The sequence below is a fragment of the Podarcis bocagei genome (assembly GCF_964188305.1).
Source record: "Podarcis bocagei genome assembly, chromosome: 3".
In the NCBI taxonomy this organism is placed as follows: domain Eukaryota; kingdom Metazoa; phylum Chordata; class Lepidosauria; order Squamata; family Lacertidae; genus Podarcis; species Podarcis bocagei.
In genome coordinates, this window is record NC_138127.1 from 79,942,415 (window position 1) to 79,968,906 (window position 26,492).

Consider the following 26,492-nt stretch of genomic DNA (forward strand, 5'->3'; position numbering starts at 1 on the left):
GCCGCTGTGTAACTAATATAGGCGCTCGTGTTCAAACTGCACATATTTGGCTGATTAGATAACTGGCTTCCTCTCTAGCAATTTTGCTTGGGGAGTTTTTGGTGGAGAGTGGAATCCAGTTCTGTTCTACCCAAACTCTGGAGTGGATTGCAGCACCCAGAATGGATTCCTCAATTGATCTTGGACGACCACAGAGAAAGCTAGTGCAGCTAAGCTGCTCAGCACATGTACAAAGGATTCCAAGGCATGCAGAGAGTGGTGATATTGTCCCCTGCACAGCACTTGGGGGGTGCTCCAAACAGAGCCTTAGTGTGTAGTCCTCTACCAGCTTAGCTAGTAAGTATGGGGTGCGGGTGGCGCTGTGGGTTAAACCACAGAGTCTAGGACTTGCTGATCAGAAGGTCAGCAGTTCGAATCCGACTTGCTGATCAGAAGGTCAGCAGTTCGAATCCCCGTGACGGGGTGAGCTCCCGTTGCTTGGTCCCTGCTCCTGCCAACCTAGCAGTTTGAAAGCACGACAAAGTGCAAGTAGATAAATAGGTAAATCTGGTGGGAAGGTAAACGGCGTTTCCGTGCGCTGCTCTGGTTCGCCAGAAGCGGCTTAGTCATGCTGGCCACATGACTCGGAAAGCTGTACGCCGGTTCCCTCAGCCAATAAATCAAGATGAGCGCTGCAACCCCAGAGTCGGTCACGACTGGACCTAATGGTCAGGGGTCCCTTTACCTTTATGGGTTCAGATATTCTGAAAAGGTATAGCACTTGGGATCTAGCATTTCAGTGCCTGATAATATCACATAATTGTAGTTGGAAGGGAGCCTGAGGGTCTTCTAGTACAACCCCTTGCAAAGCAGGAGTAGGGATGGCTAATATGGGGCTCTCTGGATTGGTGCTTTTCAATCTTGTGTCCCCAGGTTTTGAACTACAACTCCCATATTTCCTGACCACTGGCTAAGTGAGCTGAGAATGATGGGAGACCCATGGTTGAAGAACGCTGTCCCATTGTACTCCCAGCCTGCCTCAGCCTGCAGGACTAATGGCTGTAGACCCAAAAGCAACAATGACCCTTGTTCTAGAAGGTAGAGAAGTCTTGATTTTGAAGCATTGTGTAATGTATCGCTGCTTTCCAAAAACAAGTGTGTCAGGGTTCGCAAGTTTGTCAAGTCACTCTGTGATTGAAACATTCGAGTGACCAGTGGCTTTGTAAATCCAATTGCAGATGGGAAAACCTCAGGCAAATGTCCCCTCTTCTGGCGTGTGGTTCACAGGTTCAGTTGTTAATCATCTAGATTCTGAGCGATGTCCATGCCTATGTGAAGTGGACTTTCATGTGTCACAGCCGACAATTCTGAGGAGCATGTCATGTTGTAGAAAGTTCCAGAAGTTCTTTTTTTCTGAGGCTGGTTGTGTGACATGTGCAAAATATTTCGAGTGAGTAAAGCATATGCAGCAGCAATGCTTCTGAATACAGTGGTACCTCGGGTTACAGATGCTTCAGGTTACAGATTCCACTAACCTGGAAGTAGCACCACCACTTAAGAACTTTACCTCAGGAATGAGAACAGAAATCGTGCGGCGGTGGCAGCGGGAGGCCCCATTAGCTAAAGTGGTACCTCAGGTTAAGAACAGTTTCAGGTTAAGAACGGACCTGCAGAACGAATTAAGTTCTTAACCTGAGGTACCACAGGATGGAAAAGGCCTCTTGCCCTCCTGTCCTGCTTGCTGGTTTTCCACAGGCATCTGGTTGGCCACTGTGAGAATGGGATGCTGGACTGGAGGGTAATATCAACGGGGTGGGACTATGTATGCCACGTGGAGCTCCTTGGAGAAAAGGTGGGATATAAATGCCATAGACTCATAGAGTTGGAAGGCACCCCAGTGGTCATCTAGTCCAACCCCCTGCAATGTAGTGATCTTAACTAGATCATTACATGACAGATGGTCACCCAACCTTTGCTTTAAAACCTCCAAGGAAGGAGAGTCCGCAACCTCCCGAGGGAGAGTTCCATTGTCAAACAGCTCTTACTGTCAGAAAGTTCTTCCTGGTGTTTAGCAGGAATCTCCTCTCTTATTACGTAATAATAAATAAAAATTAAATGCGTAAAATATACACACTTGCCTCCTCCCCTCTGAGTGAAAAATGTGTGTTATTATGAACCAAGCTTCATGGCATAAAACCATCAAAATGGTGGACAGAGTAGATATTGGCATAAATTGTGCTCAGCTTCTGGAGGGAGGGACATTTAATTATCCATGTGCTTCCTTCACACATTTGATACAGGCTGGGCTTTAGTCAAAATGCCCTCTGTTTCACAGCCTGATTTCAAAAGTAAAACACAGGGCATATTGTCATTTTTTTGGAGGTGTTATGTTGGGCGGTGGAGGTGAGGTGTATGAAGCCAGCTGCTAAGGGCTGGTTGTTTCCATACCCCCTTTGAAGCCCCTAAAGCAATGCTATGTTTATCACATAAGTGGTGTTCACATGCTTAATAATAATAATAATTAATAATAATAATAATTACACCCCGCCCATCAGCAAGTGGACACTCTCATAGAAACACTTGTGCAGAGATTGCTTGTACCTGTGTTCAAGAGTAACATGTGAACAAGCCTATAATGACACTCTGTCATTGTAGGGTAAGAGCTTGGTATCCAGTCCCAGTTTGAGCTCCCCTCTTGCACCTCTGGTCTCCGTCCTGCACCTGAAACGTGCTGCAGGGGAATTTCATACCTACCCACAACCTACATCTGAAGTGAAAGTTCATATAATTCACAGTGGTTCTTGAATCTTTTTTTAGATATGCGTACCCAAGTACAGTTATACTTAGAAAGAGACTATGGTATATAAGGTCGTGTATGATCCTGGAATTTCACCCCCATTTGCTATAAATAAAACCCATGTCTAATCAAATCCATTTGGTGTTAACCCTAACTTTCTAGAATGGAAGCTTAGTGAGGAATGTTGCATTTCAAGTATTAATGGTGGAGATGTTGGGTGTGTGTCAGTGTCTAGGAATTGTAATTTGGGTAGTTGTTAATAAATACTGGCTATATCGTTGAGAAGAGAAGAATCCTGCCAGATCAGGCCAAAAGTCCAGCATCCTGTTCTCACAGTGGCCAACCAGAGATGCCTATGGGAAACTCACAAGCGGAACATAAGCAGCACAGCTCACACTCCCGCCTGTGATTTCCAGCAACTGGTCTTTGGAGGGAAACTGCCTCCGACAGCGGAGGCAGACCATAGCCATCACGGCTAGTGGCAAATGACACACAACCATAGGCGCCGACTCCATGGGGCTTGAGGGGGCCCGAGCCCCCTCAAAAATTCGTTTGGGGGGGCTCTGCCCCCCCAATAATCTCCGGCGCCCTCCAGCAGAGCGCCACCGCCGCCCTCCCCCAGCCCAAAATGCACAGCGTCGGGCTGCATCCATGCCTCCTGCCTTCCCTCCCGAGCAAAAGCTCCACCCAATTTCCGCTCCGGAGCTGATTAATAGGTGCAGCACGCTCTCCCCTATTCGCTCACGAGGAGGCGGCGCCACTTTATTTGCATATTCATGAGCTTATTTATTATTCATGAGCTTTCCCGGGGCCCCCCAATTTTTTTTATAAGTCCGCGTCCCTGCACACAACCTGAGTATTGGAATTGAGTAGGCACTCATGAGTAAGCCTATGAGCTTACTCTTCTGACACTTGGGTAGGAGGAAGAACTGTCCTAATGGAATTTCCTTTTTCCTCCTTTGAAGCTCTCAGGAAAAATGTGGCTCCCAAGGAACTCTTCTGGTTGTCAGTTAGCTGCCACATCTTTCTCCCCCTATTGCAGAGTATATGGGGTGGGCAACCTGTGACACCCCCCCCCCCCAGATATAGCTAGAGTGCAGTTCATATCATCCCTGGCCACTGACCAAGGCTGATGTGAGTTGGAGTCCAGAAATGATTCGGGGGGCCCCAAGTGTCCCACCCCCATTGGAGAGTTAAGAAATACTGACAAGGTTTTTTTGCCGTGTTCATCTGTCGGTTGGATGGGCTGTGGAAGTTTGTACTTTTGTACTTTTTAAAGAAAGGTACAAATGCATGTGTTCTGCTCTGGAAAGAATCTAGATATCTGTTCCATGCCGCGCCTCTGCCACAGCGGAGAACCCTGTGCATTTTGAAGGCTCCAGAGAACAATTATTTGACAGCAGGCAGAACCCTATGCTTTTCAGCCTCTGTTTTCATTAGGTTTTTGGAGCATGTGTAGAACAAGGGTTGCTGTATTTCAAAAAGTGGAAATCCGGACACAAACATTGTTGAGCTTTTTGTTTTTGGCCAAAGTCGTTGAGCTTCTTTTAGTTTTGCAAGATCTATTAAAACACACTTGGTTGCCATAAGTCTGGATTTTCCCGGAAATTAAAGCAATTCCTGCCCAGACACTGTTTCCAATGGCTGAATCCTGGCAATGTCTGGGAAATTCTGGGTGCATGGCAACCCTAGTAGAACATAGCTGTGAAAATCCAAAGCAATGCTTGGATAGTGACCGTAACATTACTGGTGGTGGTGATGAACAACTATCTTCTACTCATGCTGTCTTGACACACGTCTCTTCTCTTATTTAGATCTCGAGCATTCTTCCACCATAGGCTTCGAGCTGTTATGTTATGCAATTCCTGTAGGCCTTTTTAAAAGAGTGGAAACATGTCAGGTTACCCACTTCCTCTTATTGCAGAGGCCTGCCATTCGATTTTCTTTGCTGGTTGCACGCCCCAGCTTTTCAGTGTTAGCTTCCTTTATCTTAAAAAAGCAACCAACGATGAAACCACAATCCCTCCTATAGAGTAAGTTCTATAGTACAGTTTGTTTAGAGTCATCACAGTATTGTTTTAGAGCAGCATTTTTCAACCTTGGGTCCCCAGATGTTCTTACAAGCCCACCCATACTTCTGAATCCTCACCCACTGAGTGTTGCAGGTAAATCTCACTCCCCCAGTTTGCCCAATCATTGTTTTGCAGGCTGAGTGGAGTCTACCTGTGGTGCTGGATAGCATACAGAGGAATGAGTATCAGTGGCCTTACCTATCTGCAGCCCATGCTCCACCCATGGTCTATTCTGGCCATGCCCACTGACATGTGGTCCCTGACCATGCCCCTTGTTGCCCACCCCACATGTAGAGATGAGGGTGCTCCTTTTCTTTGATCATTAAGCAAAGGTTGCTGCTTTTAAGGCTGAAAACTTGTACACATTTCTAGTGTTTTCCAGTCTCATTGAAATCAGTGGGACCACTTCCAAGTAAATATACGCAGGATTCGGCCATAAAATTCTGCCACAAATCTTTGATTAGAATAATTATACAATGCAGATATAGGTGCACAAATGTACTCCATTATTATCAATGTTGCACTTTTACTACTTCTCAAAATTAGTAATGGCTGTATTGGGGGAAATAATTACATCTAGAGTTCTCAGCTCCCTTGATCCCTGCCTGGATGTCTTTTGCTTTCTGAACAACTTGTGTGTGTTTTTCAGAGTGTGTGTATGTGGAAAGGTGTTAACTAAGATAACAAGCTTCCCCCTTTTTCTCTTGGAGGACAAAAGGTAATTTAACTTTGAATTCTGAAAAAAAAAGATGTAGCAAGATGCGTTCTGTGAGCTGGAAAATAAATTTCTGGACCTGTTGGCTGTAAGAATCATAGGAAGGCTAAAGGCTTATTCTAGGTAGGGTGATGCTGGACATAATAATTGGTGATCCATTTCTCTCCCCCTCCCACAAGTTCAGCCAAGAAGCCGAGAATCAACCCTTTATCATTGCTTCAGCCTCCATTGACCTAACCATTCCTTGTTCCGATCTTCAGTGCAAACTGTACAACTAGAATGGAAGTACAAACGTTAGTTAAAAAATAACACTGTGAGTCAAACATAAATTCTAAACCTGGATTCCCTCCCTTTATGGAATAGTTTGACCTCCCTGACCTGACCTCCTTGACCAGAATGCCTGATGGCTTGATTAGAAGAACAATGAGGAATCCGGATTAGTGGTAACCCTAAAGATATATGTAGTACTTTTTCCATTTTCTGATATTGCCAGAGACAATAAGACAGTAACAGAGTGGTTTGCCTTAGTTAAAACCCAAGGGCTGAATTTCCTTAGAGCAAACCTCTCCTTGACATCCCTGGGTGATACTGATGGATTAACGCTGGTGGGTGAAATTACTTTAAAAGTTTGGTGGAGGCTGTAATGAAGACTCACTTGAATTGAGTTTGCCTTGAGCAAGAAGGGAGTGTGTCTTCCTTTTGGAGTTCTGCTGGAGCGTTTCATCTTGCCTTGTGCATAATTATAATTGACGCATGGGGCAACCTGCCTAATGAAACCTGTGCCCTGCAGGTTGATAGCCCTGTATTGTGCATCATCTGTAAAGGTTATGTGGAAGGTAAGCATAATAGTCCGCTTGGCTTCTATCCAAGAACCAACAGGTAGAACTTCAGCAACTGTAATCCAAGAATTATCATGGTTCTCCTTTTTTTAAAAAAGGCTCGTTCTGCAGGACAGGGCCCTAGGCTTCAGTCCCCAAGGCCTGCCCTGACAGCACCACCGACTTCTGCTGTCCTAAACCTCTGGCCTACCTGGTAGCAAGTCAGTATGTCAAGTCCAAAGTTCAGAGTCCCAGCATCAATCCAAGCAAGCAAAGCCCAAAGCCCAAAAGTCAGGAAACACTGTCCAGGGTCAGGCCAAGTAAGCCAAGTCCAGCAGTCAGGATGCAGTCCAGAGTCAAACCTGAAGCACAGTCATGTAGAGGTCCAGGAGAATCCAAGCCAAGGTCCACCAACAGGGGAAGTTGAGCAGACACAGCACCTCAGCTCTGCTTCCCTTTCATACTTTGCATGCTTATTGTTGCATCACGAGGCAGGTGACCCTCACCTGTTCCAAACCTACTTTAGCAGAGGAATTACACACCTTCTCCCAGAGCTAGCAACCCCTACCTGGCCAGCTAGGAAGCTGGGCTGTAGGCCTCAGCCTCTTAGAGCACCCCTCCTGCTGCTCCCTAGGCCTTAGAGCCTGCCGTGTTTGTGGAGACAGGGTCTTCTCTGGATCTGGTGGTGAGTCCTCCTGCTCCGGTTCCTGTGCTTTGACCTCCATCCCCTTGCCACCCTCAGTCACCCAGTTTGTGCTTCCTTCCCCAACCCTTCCTTGCTTCAGCATGTCCCAACCCTGGCTACACACCTCGCCAGGATCCTTTCCCTCCTCCCCATCATCCTCCCAGTTAATGACATATATATTTTGTTCTTCTCTCACCACCTCTGGCAAGTACAATTTTGTATACCTGGTGCCTATGCCTGGAAATGCACTTTCGAATGAACAAGTAAGGCTGCAGTCCTATACCCTAAAAGTCAAAGAACCTGTATGTTGCTGGACTCCAAACTCCCACAAGCCCCAGCCTGTATGGCTAATGGCCAGGAATGATGGGAGGTGTAGTCTAGCAGCATCTGGAGGATCAAAGGTTCCCCATCCCTGCAATGCATACTTAGGAATGAACCGCACTGAATGCAATAGGACTGATTGCCTGAGCAGAGTCAGCACACGTGAGTGGCTTACAGAACATTTTTTTCATATCTCCCCACCTTAACATTTTTGTTCGGTGATGACACTTCAAATTTTAGCCCTTTAAGCAAGGACCAGCGGGTGTTTCCACATTGGCTTAAGCAATTTTTCATACTCTTACAGAGATCAGTATCCCGGAAAGGTCCCAAGCTCAAAGTATATTCCTGCTGTGTGTGTTTTGTTTTTCTGTACTTTAAATGACATTGCCTTATCCTTCAACCATCTCATGCTTTGAATCAGTTTTGACATAATGTCCTCTGCTCATTAAAACCACAGAAGCCATTTAATTGTTGGCTTAGTGGAAAAATACATAAGGCTGTCATCAGCTGTTGCTCTGGCAAGGCTTTCTGCAGCAGTATAAATAAATGAGGTCACAGTTCTTAAACAGGCTGTACTTGCAGGACCTCACAAGTGTGCACTCAAAACTGTGTGTGTGTGTGTGTGTGTGTGTGTGTGTGTGTGTGTGTGTGTATTTATATGCCTACATTTTGAAATTTACTGCCCCAATGTTACTTATTTGATACCAGTTTTGGAAATAACCGTCTGGTGCGCAGAGCTCTTTGCCATTCGGAGGCTTTTAAATCCCCAGACTGTCTGAACTAATGCAATCTGTACCATCTCCTGTCAATCATCTAATATTGCTCAGCAGCTGAACTTCTATCTTGAAGTCTTAACTTGTGCAGTGATGTGACTCTAAAAATAAACATGGGAGAAAAAGATGCACTAGGACAGGATCCACACACACAAAGTTTAGTTGTCCTTTTAGTTTTGAAACTGATGCATGCAGCCATTCATTCTCCTCCCCCCACAAAACTCCATGAAGGTACAGGGTTGTGGTGTTGTTGCTGTTATTGTTGCTTTGTGGAGAGTGGACATGCTTTGGGATTCCTACTAGAGCATTCTGTGTGCTGTCAGCAGAATACAGCAGCTATTTCTAAATTTGCATCTATACTTACAATATCAACTGGCATGTGCAATTTTTGTGCAAATCTCTGTCTTTTTGACAAAGTGCAAATGGCCACCCTATTACTCTAGGTCAGCCTGCCTGTGAGCTTACCAGCTTGAATGGGCATATAAACCCAGTTCCTGCCTGTGTTAAGTCCAACACCACCCACTTTATCACTCCGACCATCCAGACAGAGGCTCTTCTGAGAGTGAACTAAGCAAAGCGTTTGTGAATGAACTGTCAGGTTCAGCAGCTTCACTGCTGGAGGGAATAGATCTGACGTTATGAGGCTACTATATTATATAAATTGTTATATAAATTGATAGCTCTTTTTTGTTTGAGCCACAAGAAGATCTCTCCGGTCTGAATTTCCAGAGAGTGGGGAGGATGAACGCCACCCAATGTCAGGATAATGTTTCCATGTTTTCTGCAGCTTTTTTTTTTAAAAAAGGGTGATGCTGGGGAAACTTCAGAACTTCCAAAATGGCCTGCTGCCTTAAGTGGAGAGTATGAACAAAATAGCATAGTTTTCCAAACTTTATTCCCCTCGCACCCACTCAAAGCTGCCATCATATAAGTAAAATAAGTATAAGTTACTTGTACAGTATAATTCCGCATAGCACTTCCCCCCCTTGCTTTAAAATGGTACTGTTTTGCGATAATCCCAGCCAGGTTCAGAGGCAGGCTGAGGTCTGGCATTTGTGAGATTATTGTTATCATTTGTTAAATTTTTATACCGCTCTTCATCCAAAATTCACAGTGCGGTTTACAACCTAAACACAAAGAATGCCCATTACAGTGGTACCTCGGGTTAAGAACTTAATTCGTTCTGGAGGTCCGTTCTTAACCTGAAACTGTTCTTAACCTGAGGTACCACTTTAGCTAATGGGGCCTCCCGCTGCTGCCGCACGATTTCTGTTCTCATCCTGAAGCAAAGTTCTTAACCCGAGGTACTATTTCTGGGTTAGCGGAGTCTGTAACCTGAAGCGTCTGTAACCTGAGGTACCACTGTACGTCTAAGAGCTTTACCATATCTGCTTTACATAGGACACAGAGAAAGGTTGGAGGCAGCATGAGAGGATTGGCGGTTGCACCCCCAAGAAACTGAGCCTTCTTTATGCCACCCCCCAACACAACTTGTTACTGATCATCGTGATCATTTACTAGCTTTGGTGAGGATCTTTTATCCTCAGCGGTGCATTCTAATGAAGACATAGCTGAACTGGTATAAACCAGAGTGTGTTGCAGAAAGTCCTTGGGAGAAGAAGGGCTTTCTGGTGGTTGGTTAACTTGCTTTTGGGTGAATTAAAATAAATCAATGGAGCTATAAAACATTACACAGCACAGGCCCCAAGGCCTTCAGGAATGGGCTATGCTGAAAACACATTTTTTAAATATAAAGTTCATCAACTGTCATAGGCAAGGACGGCAACACTTTTTGGAATATCAAGTGCTTGTTTTTCAGGCTCGGAACTTATATTTTAATGCCATCGCTAGATGTTAGTGAACTTTGCAGCACATATTCCATGATCGTTGTTGATGGGCTGTGAGGCATTGCTAGCGGAAAGGATCTGATAACTTCTTTTTCTGATTCTGCATAGATATATCCAAAAGATAGCTTCAGATAACTGGGTGGTCTCTGTGAGCTTGCTTGCAATAATGTCCAAGCAGGATATAATTTTGGTTTACTCTCTGGCTAACAACATGATGACACAGATATGTTTAGAAACAACAACATACTCTGAACTCAGCTACAACCAATGGATTGTGTCTTAAGTCATACTTGGAGCAGATAAACTGAAAGAGTTGATTTTTCAATGGGACAACTCTGAGTTTGACTTCATCAGATGCAACCCAATAGTTCCCAGGTGCATGTTTTGGCGGGGACTTCAATACATATTGTTACTGATACAGTCAGATTCCAAAAACATTAATCTTTCCATTTATAAATAAATGTATGCTGAATGTAAGCCTTTATGTATCTGCTTTAGCCAGTTTTCCTATTTCCCCCCCTCCATGCTTTAAGCATGGACTGTCTGAACCTGTTTACTGTTGTAAAACCTCACATGTACAGTATGTAAAAGAATGGAAGTTTACAACCCCCCTCACCACGTCTCTTCCCCCAATCTTATACAGTCATACCTCGGAAGTCAAACAAAATCCGTTCCACAAGTCCATTCGACTTCCAAAATGTTTGGAAACCAAGGTGCGGCTTCCGATTGGCTGCAGGAAGCTCCTGCAGCCAATTGGAAACCACGGAAGCCACACCGGATGTTCAGGTTCCAAAGAATGTTCGCAGACCAGAACAATCACTTCCAGGTTTGCAGCGTTCAGGGGCCAAAATGTCTGAGCTGCAAGGCATTCGACTTCCGAGATACGACTGCACTGTATACAGTATCAAAGTATCATATTGAATAGGAATGGTCTGAAAAAAAGGACTTTATCATCAGAAAACAGACAATGTGAGTAATTTTGTAACCCAAGAAAATCTTTAATAAAAACAATTTTAAAAATAAACTTTAGTCCTTCCTGGGTAGATTTTATCTTTTGCAAAGCATTTTGAAAGTTGTTTGCATCCCCCAGGATCCTGACTCTGCTACTACAGCAGATTAATTTCAAGGGGTGTCCAGAGCACTCTCTAGTCCTGTTGTGCCGGATGAGTTTCAGTTAGTAAGGTTTGTGCATGTAGACAAGGTGCTTGGATCACTCAGGATGACCCCCTGTGCTCTGGACTCTTGCCACTCTCGGCTGGGACCAGGGAGGTGGTTAATGCCTCCCTGTGAGAGGGGATGGTCCCTGCCTGCTTGAAGGAAGCCAGTAGTCAGACCACTCCTTAAGAAGCCCTCCCTGGATTCAGGAAATCTAAAGTAACAAAATGCTTGTGAACCAGGAATGTCTCCACAGCGAGGCGGGATGCCTTCCCCATAGAGACATGCCTGGTTCACAAGCGTTTTGCTTTAGGTATACAATTGTTATACTCCTTAATAATAGAATAAAAATGTCTATTTCTATTGATTTTATTGATTTTCACTTTTATTTATGCAAAAAGTGGCTTGCATAAAAACAATACACGCCAGTGAAATTTCCTTAAAAGCAAGAGGGAAATAAAATGCAGTATCTCAAATCAAACAAACGAAATGAAACAAAAATAAAAACGGTAAGAGTCCAAGAAAGCAGAAGTGTTTAAAGGTCACGACAGTCTCTAACTCATGAATTACACAAGGGCGGACTCTACAGAGGGTTAGGCCTCAGGAGGCGCACTTCTGCCTTGTAGGAAGTCACAATGGGGTGGTCGTTGAACAACCAGTATGGTTTCCCCAGGGGGTTTTAAAGACTAGCCTGCTCTGTATGGGGAAAGGAGGCCTGCTAGACAGTAGCTGAGGCATTCTTATTTACCCAGCTTTTTTAAAATAACGTGTATAGTACTTCTGTGTTTCTGTTTTATTCACTTCTGCTTATGTTGTTGCTATTTACTGTTGTACACTTCCCTGAAATAGAAATTTGGAATCTTCACTGTTGATTTAAAATGTTTATATGCTGCGGCCTTCATCAGTTTCTATTGTTCATAATCGCCTGCCCTCTCCCATATTATGGTTGCAGGTGACTTTCCTGGCCCTATGCTTTTTGGAATTAGGAAAGGGTGTTTTTGTATAGGCTTAGGCTTGACTATTGGCTACCTCTTATACTGGTATCCCTTTTAAGGTGGCTACTTTCCCTTGCTTGCTTGCCATTTTAGTAGAGAGAGAGGAGAAATTTGATTTCACTTTGCCTTTCAAGGTGAACCTACCTACCGTAATTTGCACTTCGCAAAACAATGTGAAACACACTTGTCTTTTATTCATTCATTTATTCATTCATTTTATTTGTATGCTGATTTTCTACAAAAAAAAAATGCTCAAAGTGGCTCACAACAAAGAAGCGGGGATGCATTTCAAACACTACAAAAACCATTTCATAATAACATAGCAAAACATAAATATGGCAACCTACCCAAAAACTATATTTCAATACTGTAAATATAACAAGATTCTTTAAGCAACATGCAACATCCTAAAGCAATAAGAACAAGGGAGCTTCAGTTTGACCTTAGTCCTAGAAACATCTCTCCCATGTTGTTCCTCGCAGTCTCTCTCCCGCAGCAACCATCAAAAAATCAAACTCCTTTTGGGTTTGCAAGAAATGTGTGTATTGTGCACCAAAATGCAAATGTTAGGGAAAATAACATAGAATTTTCTGCAAGAAATTTCCCCTAATAATACATTTTTGTAAGTTGGAAATGCTCTTATATTTCTAGGAAGTACTGAAGTTGTATTTAAGGTTGCTCCCTCTCTTTGGGCAGAGGCTCTGTGGTTTTTTTAGGAGCTGCATAGCAAGGAAAATGAATCAGGAAAGTATAGAGTTAAGAAAGTCTGTGCAGATTGAAATTTGCCATCCTGCGGCTGTTAAAGAGATGGAGCTTCTGTCCCAATTGGCTGGTGCCCATTGGGACTAGTAGGGCAGAAACTAAGGGTAGATTGAGTTGGAGCCAATGACAGGCAGAGCCAACTAATTCTAATCTTCTCCCCCACCCTCTTCCCTGATGAGCTCTTACAAAGTTTGTTTTAGCACTGAAACTAAAGAGGAGGAAGCTGTCAGGCTGCTTGTAAGTAAGCAGGCAGGTAGGTTTGAAGCGGACTGAGGGTAAACGGAGGCTACTGGGCCTGTGCCCCTTTAGCATTAATGGACCAGCCTGCACTGGCTTCCAGTGTGTGTTGAGGGGAGTGACAACCCTACTTCCCCCAAAAAGAACAATTGGGTATGGTTAAATAAGCACTGAGAGTTAGTAGAAAAAATGTTTGCAGCTGTGGTTAAAGCCAGAGTTGTGATCTATTGATGCTACTAACCTTTCTTGTGTAATAAGGGAAGACATAAGTAAAAATAGTTATCCAACTACCTTTGCTCTGAATTGGGGGAAAGGGGCCACAAAGGCCTTGGATGTAGCCCAAAGCAAAATAAGCTCACTTACTCCAAACTTTCTGAAATGCCTTTTCTGATTCATAAGCGAGCAAACAAAAATGCCAAAAGGTTAATCAGATCTCTAATCTGTCCATCACCTCTTTAGGTAAAGGTAAAGGTACCCCTGCCCGAACGGGCCAGTCTTGACAGACTCTGGGGTTTGTGCGCCCATCTCACATCTTTTGGCCGGGGGCCAGCGCTGTCCGGAGACACTTCCGGGTCACGTGGCCAGCGTGACAAAGCTGCATCTGGCGAGCCAGCGCAGCACACGGAACGCCGTTTACCTTCCCGCTGGTAAGCGGTACCTATTTATCTACTTGCACCCGAAGGTGCTTTCGAACTGCTAGGTTGGCAGGCGCTGGGACCGAGCAGCGGGAGCGCACCCCGCCGCGGGGATTCGAACCGCCGACCTTTCGATCGGCAAGCCCTAGGCGCTGAGGCTTTAGCCCACAGCGCCACCCGCGTCCCTCTCCACCCGCGTCCCTCTATCACCTCTTTACCTGTGTTCTTATTACCTTGTGTTCCTCTCTTAAAATAACCGGTTAGTGTTTGATTATTTCACATGGTGTAAAAGCATCTCCCTTAAAGTGAAACGCCCTCCCATCAGGTGTCAAAGAGATAAACAACTACCTGACATTTAGAAGACATCTGAAGGCAGCCCTGTTCAGGGAATTTTTTAATGTGTGACATTTTAATGTATTTTTAATCTTTGTAGGAAGCCGCCCAGAGTGGCTGGGGAAACCCAGCCAGATGGGCGGGGTACAAATAATAAATTGTTGTTGTTGTTGTTATAAAATATAAGTGTCTTATGTTTGGGGGGATCTTAGCTGGAATGTCTAAAGGTTTTTATTCTGGCACATAGGCTTATAGACAAGATAAGAATATAAAGAGTTGTTAATAGAAAGTCTCTTAGCTGCCATAGTTTGAACCTTTGCCTTTTACCAAAAGCAATTATTATTATTTTTCAACCTTCTTTCCAAGAGTTACATCACTTTTTAGACAAGGTGTCTCTGGTTCTTGCAATTTTCTCTTATCTTTGTCAGTTGCATAAAGCTACATTGCTCTTGCATTAGTGCCTCATTTCACATGCCGTTAGTGAAAGCTTAACCTATAATCACCCATGTGTACACAAGGGATATAGCTGTATTTTTCCTCCTCCCTGTTAGGCAAATGCTGCTCCAACCACCTGTTAGCATTACATCACTGGCTCCCAAGAACACAGTTGTACCAAAAGGCCTGAAACAAAGTAGCTCTTCTTGCATTGTTTGCACTCAAAGAGCTGATGTCATGCCGAGCTGATGTCATTGTATGTCTTTGTGTAATTGCCATGGAAACCAGGCAGGTGGGGAGCCTGAGCTGATGTCATCTCAGAACGAGGTGTAGAAAGTTCTTAAGCTTCTGTTTTTCTCTTCAGATTTTGTGGAACAGCGTTAGACAACAGATTGGAAAATCCCAAAGTACGTTAGGACAATATTCTTTTAAAAAGCGTATCAGTCTGGGGTGCATTGGTTGAAACCCCCTCACCCTTCAAGTGCCCTCTCTTTGAGAAATCATCTTTTATGAAGCAGAATAATCAATTATGGAACTACCTAAGGAGTGTTACCATTTCACAGGCAAAACAAAAATGTTATTGTGGAATCTAAATGGATCATCTCCCTGATTTGAGAGAGGTGGGGCGGTATTTATTTAGCCCTTTCCTGCATTTGAAAAAAGTGCTATCTGGGAAGTGAAAAAATTATAAAATACCTGTGTAATACAACCGTGTGTGTGTGTGTGTTTAAAGTTTGAAAAACTATGTTTTTGAAAAATAGTTTAGCAGTCACTGGAGTGCATTCAGAATAGGCATGCTTAAAATATATTGGGTGATATCCACTGTTAGTAAGACTCAGAGTAGACCCATTGAAATCATTGGATGTAGGCGAGGCTGCGTAGGCACTATACATTTAAAGCAGGCCATTTTAAACAAGCATGGCTTTCACCAAATAATCCTGGGAAATGTAGTTTGTCCAGGGTGCTAATTGTCGTTAGGAGACAGTACTAGAAATCTCTAGAAATCTCTCAGCATCCTTAACAAACTACAATTCCCAGGTAAGTATTGGGAGTATTCCACTTTTTCTGTGTGCCAATTAGCTACCAGTGTATAACACCCTACAGTTGGGGGACCAGAATACCAGAAAGTTCATCTCACCCCTTATATACTCAATCAATCAGTGCACTCGGAAGTCGAGAGCCTCCTGCAGATGCCTTTAGGAGATCCTAGAGTTTGATTGAAAGCAAACCTCCAAATCTAATGGGTAAATCATAGAAGGGACCCTGAGGATCATCTATAGTCCAGCCCCCTGCAATGCAGGAATATGCAACTGGCCCATACGGGGATCGAACTTGCAACCTTGGTGCCATCAGTACCATGCTCTAACCAACGGAGCTATCCAGGCTCTACACAGTGTATAACTCAGAACTTTAGTGTTGAGGCGCCTCCCCTCCCCTTTGGAATTTCCGCTCTGTTAAATATCACATAGGTGCCATCACTGAAGACCATCTACTGAAGACCATTGTCTTCCAACAAGCCTTTCAAGTAGAAATATTTCCAAGTCTGCATCTATATGACTGGGAGTGGCTGCCAAGACCATATAACACTGGTCCTGAAAGTCCTACATTGGCTCCCAGTACGTTTCCAAGCACAATTCAAAGTGTTGGTGCTGGCCCTTTAAATCCGTAAATGGCTTTGGCCCTGTACAGTGGTAACTCGGGTTAAGTACTTAATTCATTCCGGAGGTCTGTTCTTAAACTGAAACTGTTCTTAACCTGAAGCACCACTTTAGCTAATGGGGCCTCCTGCTGCTGCTGCCGCGCCGCCGGAGCATGATTTCTGTTCTCATCCTGAAGCAAAGTTCTTAACCCGAGGTTCTATTTCTGGGTTAGCGGAGTCTGTAACCTGAAGCATATGTAACCTGAAGTGTATGTAACCCGAGGTACCACTGTATACCCGAAGGAGTGTCTCCACTCCCACTGTTCAGTCGGGACACTGAGATCCAGCTCCGAGGGCCTTCTGGCAGTTCCCTCACTGCGAGAAGTGAGGTTACAGGGAACCAGGCAGAGGGCCTTCTCAGTAGTGGTGCCCGCCCTGTGGAATGCCCTCCCATTAGATGTCAAGGAAATAAGCAACTATCTGACTTTTAGAAGACATCTGAAGGCAGTCCTGTTTAGGGAAGATTTTAATGTTTGATGTTTTATTGTGTTTTTAATACTCTGTTGGGAGCAGCCCAGAGTGGCTGGGTAAACCCAGCCAGATGGGCAGGGTATTAATAATAATAATAATAATAATAATAATAATAATAATAATAATAATAATAATGGAATTGCAACATTTTATCATTTGTGTGCTTGTCTGCCTGGGCTCCTTAGGGTAGACGGGTGGGATATAAATATTAATAATGATGATACTAACTAAATAATATCTCAGGTTCCTGACCTCCTCCTTTTTAAAATCTCTCTGTGCTGCAGGTGGACTCAGCAGTTTTAAACAGAACCACGAAAACCTCTGTGACAACTCCCTCCAACTCCAAGAGTGCCCCGAAGGCGGAGGAGGGGGCGGTGCTGCTGCCGCGGTGACCTGCACGCTACCTCAGTCCATCCCGACCACCCCAGACATTGAGAACGCCGAGCTCACGCCCATCTTGCCCTTCTTGTTTCTTGGCAATGAGCACGACGCTCAGGACTTGGAGAAGATGCAGCGGCTGAACATCGGCTACGTCATCAACGTCACCACTCACCTCCCTCTCTACCATTACGAGAAAGGCTTGCTCAACTACAAGCGGCTCCCGGCCACAGACAGCAACAAGCAGAATCTCAGGCAGTACTTCGAAGAGGCTTTCGAATTCATTGGTAACTATCCTAGCAAAACGGCCGCAATGGCTGCTTTGGCGGCGCAAATGCATTTAGTTCCGGGCTGACAGGCGTGGAACTGATTATCTTTGCCCAAGGGGGTGGGAAGCAGCTTTATCATGTTGTGTTGTTGTCTGAGCATTTCGGCGCTTGCAGAACTTTCCATCGGCCTATGGTAGGGCTGCCAAAGAAATCTGGTCGCTTCCCGTGTTTTATTATTGTTTTCCGGGCCTCTTTGTACATTATGCAGCATAATGACAGCTGGGGTAGCTCAGTTGGTAGAGAATGAGACTTGCAATCTCAGGGTTGTGGGTTCAAGCCCCACAATGGGCAAGAGATTCCCCCATTGCAGAGGGTTGGAATAGATGACCCTTGGCAGTCCCTTCCAACTCTGATTCTGTAATGTGCATGTGTGTTTAAACTTGCAAGATTTCAGGAGCACACCTGTGTTTTCTGGAGGGGGCGTGCTAAATGGGCAGCTGCTGACAGCGCCCATTCTCGTATGAGCCAGATGTTTGCAAAACACCTGTTTCTCACATTCACACTTTGGCTGCCTTCGGACATGGGGAATATTGTGTTTGTATTCCTGATTATAACGCTAGCATTTCTGCACCTTGCACACTGCAGTACCTGTTATGGAGTAGCAGTGTTTTGATGGATATACCAGCATGTCACACTAAACATCATTCCCAATAGTGGCCATGGTGTGACACAAGAACAAACGTCATTGGACAATGTTGCTCCTCCCACGCCCTTTCCACACATGTGTGCTTCTCTTCAGGAAAGAACAGTATGCCAGTATAACATCCCAAATTTCATCACTTCACTTCCATCATTTTCTTGGTTAAGGTGGCTGCAAATGGATCTTTTTCCTGGAATTAAATTGCATGGAAACGAGTGCCCCCAGCAACCTCCTGCAGCCTCAGTTATACATTGAAGCTTTGGGGGTAGGAAATGTGGCTGCAAGAGGGAGGATAGAATGAGAAACATAGGCTGACATAAAAGCCAAGCCATTGGGTACTGGTGGCAGGAAGATCATGTCCACAGTCACACCTGCAGTGCATTAATCTGTTGGCAACTCATTGGTGCATTGCATTAAATGTGTGGATATTAGTGGGGAGGAAGCCAGAAACATGTGGACATTATGAGTGGGGCCAATGGGTGTGATCCTGCTTCCACCTCCACATATGACATACAGTGGTACCTCGGGTTAAGAACTTAATTCGTTCCGGAAGTCCGTTCTTAACCTGAAACTGTTTTTAACCTGAGGTACCACTTTAGCTGGGGGGACGCAGGTGGAGCTGTGGGTTAAATCACAGAGCCTAGGACTTGCCGATCATAAGGTCGGTGGTACGAATCCCCACAATGGGGTGAGCTCCCGTTGCTGGGTCCCTGCTCCTGCCAACCTAGCAGTTCAAAGGCACATCAAAAGTGCTAGTAGATAAATAGGTACCGCCCCAGCTGGAAGGTAAACGGTGTTTCCGTGCGCTGCTCTGGTTCGCCAGAAGTGGTTTAATCATGCTGGCCACATGACCCGGAAGCTGAACGCCGGCTCCCTTGGCCAATAAAGCAAGATGAGCGCCGCAACCCCAGAGTCGGTCACAACTGGAGCTAATGGTCAGGGGTCCCTTTACCTTCACCTTTACCACTTTAGCTAATGGGGCCTCCCGCTGCCACTGCGCCGCTGAAGCATGATTTCTGTTCTCATCCTGAAGCAAAGTTCTTAACCCGAGGTACTATTTCTAGGTTAGTGGAGTCTGTAACCTGAAGCGTCTGTAACCTGAGGTACCACTGTACAGTATAGACAGCGAGGAGTTTCTATGAACACCCCAGTGCACAGAAGGTGACATCAGTGGGTATTCTAGGGCATACGCTGAAAATAATAATAATAATAATAATAATAATAATAATAATAATTATTATTATTATTATTATTATTATTATTATTATTATTTTATTATTATTATTTTATTTGTACCTCGCAAATCTGGCTGGGCTTCCCCAGCCACTCTGGGCGGCTTCCAACAAAGATTAAAAATACATTAAAATGTCACACATTAAAAACTTCTCTGAACAGGGCTGCCTTCAGATGTCTTCTAAATGTCAGGTAGTTGTTTATCTCTTTGACATCTGATGGGAGGGCGTTCCCGTTTGGCTTTACCTTTCAGAGTAAGAATATTGGCTAAATGGGTTGTAGAAATAGGGGATTTTGCTGCCAGAAGATGTGGCGATGGCCACCAATGTGAATATTTCTAAAAAGAAGGAATATACCAATTCGTGGAAGATAAGGCTATCAATGACTGCTAGTCATGGCAGCTCTACATAGGAGATGGATTGAACAGCCTAACTCTTTCTCATTTCAATCTTGATGGTGCTCAGACACAGGCTCATTTTGTTCTGGGATGGAGATGATAGATAGATGATAGATAGATCGATAGATGATAAATATAATCCACATTTAAATTTTGTGCATTTTGTATGCAGAATGCACGCTTTTTAATGCTTCTCCAATCTGTAACATATGCAATTTGCTTGTATCTCTCACACAAAAGTTATATTTTTGTGCACATAATCTGCACACAAGCTACACTGCAACATCTAGAAAAGTACATAATTGACAGGGGATTTACATTCTGATCTGCCTGCACTTTTGGGAGCACTGGATCACATCAGTCTGCTGTGAAAAGCAGACTGAACAACTTATTTCCCCATCCCTAACTGTATACTACCTTTGGTTTCAGAGGCATTAGGCCTCTAAAAACCTTTTGTGATGATCAGCAGTGAGAGAAGCCAGTTGCCCCCATGCATGTCGCGCCTGGGGGCTTCCCAGAGGCATCTGATTAGTCACTGTTCGAAGGAGGATCAGCCTTTGGGCTGATCTGCTGTGGCTCTTAGTCAGTTTTCCTATCCTTCCTATCAGGGAAAAATAATTTGGTGGCTTTCTTCCTAGAAAGGTACCATTTGATATTACTAATCCTAAATTCTACTACAGTAAGAGATACGAATACAGGATTTCTCCCATTTGAAAATTTAACTGCTTTTAACCACAACCAAAGGAGATTGCAAGCCTTTCTCTCTTGAAGTCACTGATCTCACCAAATGACAAAAATGTTTACTCAGTGCCAGAGTTCTGAAATCCAGTCGAGCAATTCCTTTTATTTGGACCAACCAAAACATCACAAAAATAGTGAGCAAGCTTTTAAAGTTCTTTTGTTATGTTTTTCCTCTCCCACCCCCACCCTGTATAGACTTTGCATAGACATACAATACAATGATGAAGAGTTCTGGAGAACTCAAAAGCTTGTTCAATGTTTTGAGGCCCAGTATTTTTTCCTGTTTAACATACCGTTAATACCTTCTTGTGTTTATGGCAGATGTTCATAATAAAGGAAAGCAGAGGCAGTGTTGTCTTTTTGGAAATCTTGGTCCCTTTTTGCATCTTTCTTTTACCACTGTGTCATAAATATGGGAGGACAATGAAATAGAGGGCAAAAAATGTCTACCCTTGACTGGTCCTTTTTTAACCAATGCTTTTACAGACTGTCTCTTAAATACCACTTAAGGCTATACGATGGGCAATTCTATCTATCTATCATCTATCATCTATCTATCTATCTATCTATCTAAATTAAATTCTTACACCCCACCCTTTTCACTTTGGTAACTATATCCTAGAGCTATGCCTGCATGTTGATGAACATATATTTCTTTGTCTTGACTTTTTAGTAGGATAAATATTCTGTTAAGTAACTAGTCAGAGCTTAGCTTTGCCCTAGGGACAGTTTAAATTGGATCTGCAAAGATCTGGGTGTCTTAAATAGATTTTCTCCCTGCTCCCAAAGCAGGGTTTTATGAAGGCTGAAATAAAGGCAGAAGGCCTGTGGAAAATCAATGTGTGTCCTTCCCAAGAATCAACCTGAAGCACAGTCTGGTTCCGTAAGACAAGCCGTGCTGGATCAGGCCACCAATCCACCTGGCTTAGGTCACTTTGAAGGTCACTTTCACATGACCTTTTCTGCAGCTAAAGATATATGCAAATATGGAGAAGCACACGCTCAACACATTAGGAACTGCAGGTTTGCTGCAGGGGAAATGTGGCTTCCCAGCATTCCCAGGTTCCTGTCCCTTAATGTGTGAATTGGCCCTTGCAAAACTCATGAATGACAAAAACTTAACAATTTCGAAACAAAAATTCTGGATTCTATGTGGTTTCCATAATTCAGCTGGCTTTTGGTGAGCCTTGGATAAAAGGCACACATGACTTGCTGGAGTGTAAAAAAAAAGATGAATATTTCCCCCCTACCAGATCAGAAGGGCTATTGGGAGAAAAGGTTGTGTGGGGTGGGTCACCTGTGGCATGTAGAACGAACCACATCTGCCACCCAGAATTTATCTAATAATGATTTTCCCTTCCCTTAAGGCAGCACTTCATTTTTCCTTCTTGCTGTTCCCTGTGTTTCAAGAGAAGATCAATGTGAATGTGTACCCAGGATGCCAACTTGAATAAAATATTGGGGGGGGGGAGCAGGCAAGTCCCGCCCCACACAACTGATAACAAGACCTGGCACATGCACACTATTTGAATTACAATGCCCACCAAGTGGGAGGGGGGCTCACATATTTTATTTGACCCCTAGGAGTTGGCTCCTATGGTGCACATACACAAATACCCCCAGAACAGGTGCATTCCACACCACGACATTGTGTTTTAATATAAAATCAGCACTTTTTGTTTTATTATATAATTGCAGTTTCCCAGATCTAAAGCTCCCCCCGTCCCCCCTGGCATTCCACAATGGTTGTGTTATGTTGTTGAACGAAGAATGTGCACTAACGGAGGCCATTGTGACTATGGTCCAGACACCACCCCAAAAATGTGCATGAACAAAGTGGTATTAAAAAAAAGTGGGACTTGCATATTGCAAATGATGGCAATGGCATGTCTAACATATTCTCCAGTTTGTCCTGTCTGTGGGTTCACTTGGTATGGTGTGAAAGCCTTACATCATTTGGAGGCAATGCACCTAGTTTTCAAAACCCGCTGTTTATTCTGGTCATGTGAGCACATTCTCCCTGATGTCAGGAGCTGGTTTTGTAGCATATTCTACATGTCCAGCATTGTTAGGAGTACAAATTGTATAATATAATGTGTGAGTCCATAGAAACGTGCATTTCTCTAGGGAGCAATATTTTAAAAATGCATTAGCCTGGAATTGGTAATAGCAAGAATAATCTACAGATCTAGGGAGGGAGAGGGGCACAATGATTTTTGGCCACTTCCGAGTTGCAAATGAGAGAAATTAGGTGCATAGGTGAGGTTCTAGCCCAGTAACCTCTGCAGGGGCTATAGGCTTCCCAACTCTAAGTGAGTGAATCTCTGGCGGCTGCTTATTTTGAGGAATGCATTAGGAGCTCAGGTCTCTTGACCTCTGGCTTTCACTCACCGAAGTGAATGTTTACATTTTATTTCTGTGCTTTTTTTCCAGAGGAAGCTCACCAGTGTGGAAAAGGCCTCCTCATCCACTGCCAGGCCGGTGTGTCCCGCTCTGCCACCATTGTCATCGCTTACCTTATGAAGCACACACGGATGACCATGACTGATGCCTATAAGTTTGTCAAAGGCAAGCGACCAATCATTTCTCCTAATCTTAATTTTATGGGGCAGTTATTGGAGTTTGAGGAAGATCTGAACAACGGAGTCACGCCGCGAATTCTCACGCCAAAGCTGATTGGGGTAGAGACTGTCGTGTGATGGCAAAGAAGCACGTGACTAAAAAAAGATGTTTGTATTCTTCACTTGACATGGACTTGGAAGGCTTGGATTTCCCCCGTTTTTTTTTCCTTTTTAGCTTTATTGAGAAGGGTTTATTATAAGACAAAACTTTGGACAGGAACCTTTTTGAAGAAAAGGTTTTAAAAATACAAGGACTTCACAAGCGTTGGGCAAGATACCTTTGGAAGTCCCTTCTTGAAAAGTGGATGATGTGGGGATGCTTTGAAGAAACCAGTTTTAAAAGTCTCCATGTGTGTAAGAGAGAAACTGGACACTATATTTTTTTTTCTTCCCTTTTTTGTTATTCAGCTACTTGTAGAGATTATGACTAAGTAGTCTGTGCAGGTTCATAGACCGAAGACAGCTATGTTTCTTTCCCAAAATAAAATACAACCAGCCAAAATAAAAAAGCGAAAAGACAACTAAAATCCACGGGCGGCCTTGAGTTTGCAAAGGCTTTGCTAAAGAAACCCTAAGCAAAATGCTTGCTGGTGCAAAGAAGATCAGAGCAGCTTAAAACTATCTGCAAATCCCTTCTCGCCCTCTTGACTAGAGAAAATCTTTTTATTTGCTGTGTTTCATCTTCTGGTACTATTTTTCTATTTGGGGGTTGGGGGTAGGCTAACACCAAGGGACTTGACCATTTTACGCCATATGCCTTTACTGGCTTCTTGTGCAATAATAGTTTTGAGTAATGGAAAGAGTTCTTTATTTTGAGTGTTCAAACCAGTTACAGCTGGCTGCCCATTAATAATATTAATAATATTTTTAAATAGCATAAAGGTGGCTGGCTTGATTTAGAAGAAGGTATACAACAACAAACAAAGCAATTATTTTTTTCCCTTTTCCGATTCTGGGTATAGTGCCATACACCTTGTTAAATATGTATATCAGAATGTACAAAGATCAAGAACAAGCAAAGTTTATTTAAAATATTTTTTCGCACAAAATACTGGTGTGTTTTTCTGTTCATGTAAAAAGTTTGATTATAAAAATGAAAACTGTTTTAGAAATAGTGCGTGTGTCTCCTTTCCCTTATTTCTTTCGTGAACGCCCCTGTGTAGTTAGCTTTCCACTTGCAAGAAGCAGCAGGGCATGGTGCGGTGGTGGGAGGACAGATTGTGGCACAAGGGCGGGGAGTACTTGCCATGCAGATGTTCCATGTGGCTCCTATCTCATCTAACTATGGCCTTGGTCCAGTGAAACCATGGTTTGTTGGACAAAGAATGCATATGATGCCCATACACTTCCTTCTCCCTTTCTCTCAGGGATAGGGAACCTGTGGTCCTCCCAATGTTGTTCAGAGTCCAACTCTCGCCAGCTTGGCCAATGGTCAAGAGCGATGGACAGTGGAGCTGGCAACATCTGGAGGACCAAAAGTTCCCCAACCCTAACTTCTGGGGTTTCTTAAAGAACAGTTTCTCAGACTTAATAAGAAATGACAGGTTTTTTTTAAAGAAAAGTCATAGATGCACAACAGAAAGGGGGGAGGATGCATGTTAATATAACTCATTTTCAGTCTGATAAACCATGGTTTAATCTTGTCTGAAAGTGCCTGGGCAACAAGTTGATCTGCATGTAGAATTGGCATACCCCAAGCATATCCACCTGGCCCAGACTGATATGTGTGTCCAGATGCTCATACGAGATGGCAGCTACAGGGCACACTAGTGAATGCTGCTTTTGTGGCTCCCATGCAGTCTTAAACAGGCCTTGAGTACTCTGTAGTACAGACATCCAATGCCATTTTGGGTCAATTTTATATTGCTCCCATTCTCCTTTTTCACTGCAGGTTTATTCTGCAAGCTGCCAACTCCAGCATTTTCCAGAGAGCTGCTATTTTTGTGATGAGTATATGTGGAGCAAGGGTTGATTAGCTAGCTAGGTAGGGAAAATATTGATTATTGTAGGCTACACCCACCTAGGGTTTTTAGCTAGTGGTTTTTCACACATCGCTAACACTTGCCAAGCACATGCACTGATCCCTAGTTGTCCGCATACCTGAAGGGAGAATTTCAAAGCATATAGTCCATATGCTTGAATGTTGAAGGTATACTTTCTGGATGAGACATAGACATAACTGGTGGTTAAAGACTTGCTTCCTTCTTCTCTTCTCCAGTTCCCTTCAGCAATATATCACAGCTTCTCTAGCCTACATATAGTAGGAGTATTTAAAATGAGAGTCATCATAGCGTCCTCTTTTCTTGCTCTTCAAAATATGGCAACCCTAGGAGGTATCCATGCCTCCATTTTAAGTATTAAGAGATGAATCAGTAACATGAGGGAATTCCTCAGTAATGTGGGATTTCCTCTTGGTCAGCAGCCTGCTAACCAATTACCATTTTGCACCACTTGGAGCATTTTCCACATTTTAAAAACAACATGATTCAATTGCATTTGCTAGAATTTCAACTGGGGAAACAGCAGGATAGAAGCAGAATGGAGGCTCAGTAACAATCCATTCCATGGAAAACACTGCAGAGCCTTGCTTTCCCCATTCCTCCACTAGTTCGCTGACTAATTTTAACACCCACATGGAAAAGGCCTTTTGGTGTCCAGCTCCTTGTGCTTTTGAATAGTTTTTTGTGTTTGAGCTACAGCTGACTTCATTTGCCCACCCAGCCTTATTTTATTGTTTTGGCCATGGTCACATCAGTGTGAGATGCGGCTTATAAAGTGGGCATTTATCACTGATCTCTCATTTAGATGTGCTAGTCTTTGCTCCCTTTGCCAGTCCAAAGCTTGGATATAATCCATGGTAAAGTTCTGCTGCTCGTGCCATTAAAATGAGTGCTTTTATGCAGTTCCCGTTCATTTCAATGGAGCATGCTGAAGAACTTCCCAGTGAATTGTGCCTCCTATTAGTATGAATTTGGAATGATTAGAGAGATGTTCCAGTTAGATGACCTTTGTGGGATTTTTGTACTACAGTGAAGGCTCCCCACCCCACTGCTTCAGATCAAATTCTGTACAGGCAGAATAAAGTGAAGTGAGGTGTGTCAAAAGAACACTGTGTATATTGACCCCAGATGTGTAAATTGCTGTGCACTTTTACTCAACAATGTTGTTACTATACATATATTTTCTTGAAATTTTATGCCTTTATTAAACTATTTTTATACAAGGATTGATTATTTTTGCTTTCTCTGAATGTAGTAGACTTTCTGTCTTGATTTTGTTTCTCCTCAATACAAAGAAGGGCCACAAGTAGATGGCTCCCGAGCTTTAGGAAAAAATGATGAGAGAACATTTGACTAAAATGAGCTGGCTAGTTTCTAGGGCTGCTTCTCCAATTCTTTGTACCCATCCTGAAAAAGTTAAAAAT

General features: G+C 43.6%; 1 protein-coding gene across 2 annotated transcripts in view; it reads left to right on the forward strand.

Moving 5' to 3' along the window:
* Window positions 1–26,291, forward strand: part of DUSP10 (dual specificity phosphatase 10) — a 51,200-nt gene extending 24,909 nt beyond the window's left edge. For both annotated transcript variants that reach the window (XM_081186061.1, XM_081186060.1), the window contains exons 3-4: window positions 17,014–17,394; window positions 22,881–26,291. In XM_081186061.1, coding sequence (XP_081042187.1) covers window positions 17,014–17,394; window positions 22,881–23,146 — 647 coding nt within the window. In that variant the 3' untranslated portion in view covers window positions 23,147–26,291. The remainder of the gene's footprint in view (window positions 1–17,013; window positions 17,395–22,880) is intronic.
* The last annotated feature ends 201 nt before the right edge of the window (window positions 26,292–26,492 follow it).